This window comes from Bufo bufo, chromosome 2 (assembly GCF_905171765.1).
Source record: "Bufo bufo chromosome 2, aBufBuf1.1, whole genome shotgun sequence".
In the NCBI taxonomy this organism is placed as follows: Eukaryota; Metazoa; Chordata; class Amphibia; order Anura; family Bufonidae; genus Bufo; species Bufo bufo.
This window is the reverse complement of record NC_053390.1, coordinates 598,731,666-598,739,174: the sequence shown is the minus strand read 5'-3', so window position 1 is coordinate 598,739,174 and position 7,509 is coordinate 598,731,666. Positions and strand designations below refer to the sequence as shown.

The window sequence follows — 7,509 nt, the reverse complement described above, 5'->3', positions numbered from 1 at the left end:
TCCTTGACCAACCGTGGCTCGGCTGACCCCATAGTGATCTTTACTGCTGTGAGTTGAAGCCTATAAGTCTACTGTCCCATACTGACAGCATGATGTGAGTACAGGACAGTAGAGCCCTGGTTGGGCATGAACTCTAAGGCTGGTTTCACACTGGCGTTGCGGGAAAATGTGTGGGTGCGTTGCAGGAACACACATGATTTTTCAGCGCGAGTGCAAAACATTGTAATGGGTTTTGCACTCGCGTGAGAAAAATCGCGCATGTTTGGTACCCGAACTTCTTCACAGAAGTTCGGGCTTGGGATCAGTGTTCTGTAGATTGTATTATTTTCCCTTATAACATGGTTATAAGGGAAAATAATAGCATAATGAATACAGAATGCATAGTAAAATAGGGATGGAGGGGTTAAAAAAAAAAGAAAAATAATTTAACTCACCTTAATCCACTTGATAGAGCAGCCCGGCATCTCCTTCTGTCTCCTTCTTTGCTGATTGTAGGAACAGGACCTGTGGTGACATCACTCAGGTCATCACATGGTCCATCACATGATCCATCACCATGGTAAAAGAACATGTGATGGATCATGTGATGACCGGAGTGACGTCACCACAGGTCCTGTTGCTGCACACAGCTAAGATGAAGACAGAAGGAGATGCCGGCTACGCGATCAAGTGGACTAAGGTGAGTTAAATTATAATTTTTTTTTTTTAACCCCTCCAGTGCTATTTTACTATGCATTTTGTATTCAGAATGCTATTATTTTCCCTTATAACCATGTTATAAGGGAAAATAATAATGATCGGGTCTCCATCCTGATCGTCTCCTAGCAACCGTGCGTGAAAATCGCACCGCATCCGCACTTGCTTGCGGATGCTTGCAATTTTCACGCAACCCCATTCACTTCTATGGGGCCTGCGTTGTGTGAAAAACGCAGAACATGCTGCGATTTTCACGCAACGCACAAGTGATGCGTGAAAATCACCGCTCATGTGAACAGCCCCATAGAAATGAATGGGTCCGGATTCAGTGCGGGTGCAATGCGTTTTTCACTGATGGTTGCTAAGAGATGTTGTTTGTACACCTTCAGTTTTTTATCACGCGCGTGAAAAACGCATCAAAACGCATTGCACCCGCGCGGAAAAAACTGAACAACTGAACGCAATCGTAGACAAAATTGACTGAACTTGCTTGCAAAATAGTGCGAGTTTCACTGAACGCACCCTGAACACATCCGGACCAAATCCCTCATGCTCGTGTGAAAGGGGCCTTAATGTTTGATTAGTGGTGGCATCGTTCTTGTGATGTATACAAGTGTTGTCTGAGGTGGTATTTCCTGTTTTCATTAATACCGCCATATTCGTTTAGACTGTATCCCCACTATTAAATGACATGCCCTTTTGATGGAAAAATACCCAACCAAAAGGTATCTGTGGACAAGTTTTATAATCATTGGTCTATAAGAATATCATTTGTAGACGTCTCTGCGGATATTTATGTTACATAATGCAAACACATGACTAAATGAAACGGCCTGAACAGACTGTATAATGAGAGTAGTAATATTTTGGGCTTTGGCGGCATCCCAGTGTAAATGAGAGAGTGCACTTATTAATGATCAGATCTGCTCACCCTTTGTTGAACATTTATAATTGTGATTAAACTGAATAGAAGCACAACTTTTTTGCCCTTTGGAGCATTACCCCAATTACTGGTAACGAAGCTTGGTATATGATATCACTGTGTTCTGCAGCCTTTAATTGCTTTGGGAGGGGTGTTTATTCATAGTGGATTTAATGGCTTTGTGCTTGGGTTCTGCCAAGGGTATTGAGCCTGTCAGGCAGGGCAATGCCTGTAGACAATCTATATTCACAAGCCTGAGGACTGACAAGTGTTTAAAGAAGACTCAGTAGGAGGCAGGTAGCCCATAACACATGTGCTTTCCCATACAGGAATGCCTTAGGCTAATTAGCCATATTTAAGCGTTAAGTATATTTGCATCTTTATTTAGCATACCGATTCTACACATACTGGGTCTGTTACATGACTTCGGGGACAAATCACTGCTATTTTACATGAATAAATGATGCCTAAACGGAGGCTTTCTTTCTGTTCTGAAATCACATGAATTATATATAGAAGGTGCGTTGTATATTAAATTAGGATGTACAGCCCCAACAGACCGGGAGATATCACCAGGGGTGCTTCATGTAGACAAGTTCATCAACTCAGACTACATTTGTAGCACATTTTGGTCTAAATAGAAAAACTGCAAGACCTGAGGTCACCCCTTTCTCCACGCCTTCATTCCTCCCGCTTAGTGAGCCCCTTTATTTGTCCCCTACTCCACCACCTGCATAAGTTGTATTTTCTCACCCTTTCCCCTCCCACTCCAGTCACTGTTAACCCCTAATGCATTATAAAGTCCTATTTCGAAATATTTCTCTGCATTGGACATCACATTTTATATAATGCAACACAATGAAAACAAGCCTGTCAGGTTCATGCTATCTTAAAGGGTTTGTCTGGGTTTTAGGCTACGTCTACACGACGACATTTGTCGCACTAATGTCGCGCGACAATTTTTATAATGGCAGTCTATGGTGTCGCACTGCAACATGCAACATGCTGCGACTGCGACGCGACAGTCGCAGAAAATCCATTCGAGATGTCGCAGCATGTTGCAGTGCGACACCATAGACTGCCATTATAAAAATTGTCGCGCGACATTGGTGCTACAAATGTTGCAGTGTAGTTGTGCCCTATCTGTCGCGCAGACGTAGCCCATAAGGGTCACTGAGTTTTTTGAAAACTATGGATATGACACAAAGTTTTGACGAGTGGGGTTCTGAGCGCTAGAACGAGGCGAGAGAAGCGCTCGCGTATTGCACTGTCTCCCGTGCAAAAAGTCTACGGGCTTGTTCCTGCAGCAAGGAAAGAAAGGGATCTGACTCCTAGCTCTAGGGATCGGTGGAGGTCTCAGCATTTAGATCCCTACTGATCAAAACCTTTGACATGTCTCCATGACATATCAAAAGCTTTCTGAGAACTCTGTGACCCTTTAGAACCCAGACAACCCCTTTAAGGTAGGATGAACCTGACAGTTTTCTATGTTATGGTCATCGTGTTGCATTACATTACATTTGAGGTGCTATGTTAAGAAATATTTTAAAATAGAATAAGTGACCCTTTAAATAAAATGAAGAGCAGCAACAAAATAACCTCTACCCATTAAATGGGTTATCTTGGAAAAGATAATGATGACTTATCCTCAGTATAGGTCATCATTATCACATCAGCAGGGGTCCAGGTCCTGGCATCCCCGCCGATCAACTGTTCCAGGATGCAGCTGCGCTTACCGGAGCTCTGTGAGCAATGCAGGCTCCTGGCAGCTTTCCAAGGACAGCGCCATATATCGTATAGTGGCAGTGCTTGGTATTGCAGCTCAGCCCCATTGACTTGAATGGGCTGAGCTGCAGCTGGGCCATGTGACTGATGTACAGTGATGTTACTGGCCTAGGAAGAGGCTGCGGCGCTCAAGGCCTCTTCTAACAGCCGATCGGCAGGGGTTTTGGGTGTCACACCCCCACAGATCTGATACTGATGACCTATCCTGATTTTTTTGTTTTTTATAGCATTTCCTGCTGTTAGGTAAACTCCTAAACAACCACTTTAACTACTTCGAGTCACCTTTATGCAATCTATTACAGTGATGGCTAACCTCCGGCACTCCAGCTGTGGTAAAACTACAACTCCCAGCATGCTCCATTCATTTCTTCAGAGTTCTAAGAACAGCTAAGCAAGTGTACATCTTGGGAGTCGTAGTTTTGCCACAGCTGGAGTGCCGGAGGTCAGCCATCACAGATCTAGTGGACATTAGGCTTCTTTCACATCTGTATTAATGGCTCCATGAGCGGCGTCTGTTGCAGAACTGTGCCAAAACAGTAGACATCATAGGGCAAGCATGCAGCACTATTTTGAATGGTGCAATGGCGCCATGACAAAAACCCCATGGACCCTATTATGTCAGTGGGGTCCATTGGGCGCTGTCTGTCCTGTGATGGATCCGTTTTGGCTTACATTCTGTCTTTCTGTTCCTATGATAGGACAACTGAATGCCTGACACAGATGTGAACCAATCCTTATACATATAAAGTGTGTTTATAGCTTGTCAGATATGTAAGGTCCTTTTCAAACACACATTTGAGCACAATTTTCTGGAATTTGGATGTTTTAGAAGAAAAAAAACTGCACACTTATCCCATACGTTTCTATGTATTAAAGAATACCAAGCACTTGTGTTATGTGTAGCTATCAAAGAAATATTGTTGGACCATTGTACAGAGCAAGCACGGGTGTCCCCCTACTTCCTCATAGATTGTAAGCTCTTATGAGCAGGGCCCTCACTCCTAGTGTTTCAGTTTTTAGTTTGTTATTATGTGACGTCTAATTTTGTCTGTCCATAACCTCTGACTGTAAAGTGCTGGGGACCACCTCGGCGCCCAAGGCTACTTTCACACCAGCGTTTTTTGCGGATCTGTCTTAGAACTGCAAAAACGCTTTTGTTACAATAATACAACCGCATGCATCCGTCATGAACGGATCCGGTTGTATTATGTCTTCTATAGCCATGACGGATCCGTCTTGAACACCATTGAAGGTCAATGGGGGACGGATCCGTTTTCTATTGTGTCAGATTGTGTCAGAGAAAACGGATCCGTCCCCATTGACTTACATTGTGTGCCAGGACGGATCCGTTTGGCTCCGCTTCGTCAGGCGGACAGCAAAACGCTGCAGGCAGAGTCTTGGTGTCCGCCTCCAGAGCGGAATGGAGACTGAACGGAGGCAAACTGATGCATTCTGAGCGGATCCTTTTCCATTCAGAATGCATTAGGGCAAAACTGATCCGTTTTGGATCACTTGTGAGAGCCCTGAACGGATCTCACAAACGGAAAGCCAAAACGCCAGTGTGAAAGTAGCCTTATAATGATTTTCATACTTTTTTTTTACCTTGATTTTTGATACCCCAGTAAGCAGGGATTATACTTTTATAATAATACTATATTTTCTTTATGTCATTTCTTGGTAGTGCTTTGTCAGTAAAAGCTTGCACTATGTTTATGTATTTTATGTGAATGTCAGAATATTGGTAAGACTTTTTTGTGTTAAATCCTTATTAATAATATGAATTAGATTTACCCTTTGTCTACTCAAAAAGTTGCATAATTAGACAAACTCACCGACTTTACCACAGTGATAAAAATCTGACACAATGTCCTAATAGCACGATTACTTTAAAATAAAGAATTTGTTACATTTTTTCACCTATGTGCTTATTTCTTTTCATTGACATTGGACCTTAGTAACATTTTATTGGTGCGCATAATATACAAGGGTTCTGAAATAGACCACCACCAGCATTTTAGGTTCTCGCCCCTGTTACCCAGCACCTCAGAATACAAAAAAAAACGGCAGTATAGACGAACGTTAGGAAAATTATATATTTTATTTAATAATTATAATAAGCGCAAGATCGCTTGGTCTTGCTGTAAATACATTCTAGAATAAACTCTTTCAAATATACAAAAAAAATACATATACTCCGTGAAATCGTCCTCTGTAATAAATAAAAGTGAACACGTATCTGAGCGCGGCGATCCTCCTAGTCTGCTGCTCTCTTTTAATCTTCTGGAAGAATAGGGGCTCCTCGTCCCCTGAATGCACAGATAAATTATGTATGAAGGAAACCTCCCTTTCCATTTTCCCCCTTTTTTTCACATTTTCTTCTATTCTCGGTGAGTTCAGCCTAAATTTTCACGCTTCCATTCAAGGGGTACAAAAGCCTACAAATTATACAGTGACTTCTAACCTGCCTCTCTGGCAAACAACGTTGTGGTTTTTTTTTTACAAATAAATCATAGCGGACAGATGGAAACGGGCAGACAGAGTGACAGAACAAAAGGTATTGTGACAAAATCTGGCAAAGTGAACGAAGTGCAAGTCAGAGGGAAAGTCCGGGGTTGACACTTGAAATTCCCACACCAATCAACAACCGGTGGGAAAAAACCAGATGCAGCAGATTCTCCCCTGTGTATGAAGACCGCCTTCTAACAGCTGATTGTTCCTCAAGACTGGTTGTCCTGAATGGACTGCGTCTGTTTTCAGGAATTTCCAGCCTAACCTACAACTCTCTCTGACATAAGGAATTCCCTAAGCCCTGATTCCTAGAGTCACCGTTCTGTCATGTGGCTTGTGCGTTCTCCGCTAAACCAGTAAGAACATCTCTCCAGCGAGAATGACCAGGACACCTGGAGGACTCAGAAGTCATCCTGGCCCTCACATAGGGTATTCGCACACTGTCCCCCCTTGGTTATTGGTCTCTGCAGTCCATCACAATGGGTATTCAGAGCTATTTGGTGCTCAGATGAAAGTGGTACCCGTTGCACAGAGGTTTTGCTGGTGGAGGGCTCCATGGAAGTGTCGATCAGCGGGCGGCCAGTAGTCTAGGATGTCTGAGGTGGAGCTGGCAGGGGACAGTGATTCGCTGGAAGAAGAGGGAGATGTGCAGCTCCATGAGGAGGCAGAAGGACTCGGAGAAGGAGGAGAGTCCTGGATCAGCATAGGAGTGGTGGTGCACCCATGTACTTGGTCTGCTAGGCGTAGAGTCTCAGACAGTGCCCATATGTAGTTGTGTGCAAAGCGTAGGGTCTCTATCTTGGTGAGCTTGGCATCCTCAGGAAAGGTGGGCAGCACTTCCCTCAGCTCATCCAGGGCAGAGTTTAGGTGGTGCATGCGGTTCCTTTCCCGGTTATTTGCTTTCAGGCGGCGGGTTTTTTTGACCTTCAGGACGACTTCTCCATTTTTAACGTTGCTGCGGGTACGGCTGCGTCTGGGCTTCTTGCTGGCATCGGTGCCCACCTCTTCATCCTCTGCTTGTGGGCTAGGGGTGAACTGCTGCTCATCATCAGAGGTGCAGGGCTGGGGTGACAGGCTGGAGGTGGACATGGAGCAAGGGGAGGACATCTCCTCTCTGTACTCACTCTTTACCAAGACCATTCTGTAAGGAGAGAAAGAGGTGGTATTACAGGACTGAACATGAGAGCACAGAAAACTCTGATAAAGCAGCAGATTAATGGTGAAGTCCCAATAATCCGGAGGAAATGCCAGGCTCTGGGACACACGGCATGTAGCACTGAGGTACTGACCTGCTGCAGAGGGGATGCTGCTGAGGGCGGCACTGCTCGGGCTTTCCTGGCACGCGTCGTGCTCCTCAGGCTGAAGTAAAGTGACGCTGCCGGTGGCTGTGCGGCTGTGTGTCTGGCACACGACCCTCCTCATGGCCCTTATATACAGCCCCAAAACAATCAGTGCTACCCCGGGGCACAGCGCCCCCCCTCCAGCCCGGCTTATTTCCCTCAGCATCCCTCATCCTCGTCACTTCTCCACTCCTGAGCACAGTTCTGTTGTTCTCTGGCTCCTCCCCCTCGTCCCGGGCTCTTGGTATCCTCCGCTCC

At 44.9% G+C, this 7,509-nt stretch overlaps 1 protein-coding gene across 1 annotated transcript; it reads right to left on the bottom strand.

Moving 5' to 3' along the window:
• Positions 1-6,415: 6,415 nt before the first annotated feature.
• Positions 6,416-7,051, bottom strand: NEUROG2 (neurogenin 2). The gene has a single exon (XM_040419872.1). It carries the CDS (start codon positions 7,049-7,051, stop codon positions 6,416-6,418), a length of 636 nt encoding a protein of 211 aa, XP_040275806.1.
• Positions 7,052-7,509: the final 458 nt, after the last annotated feature.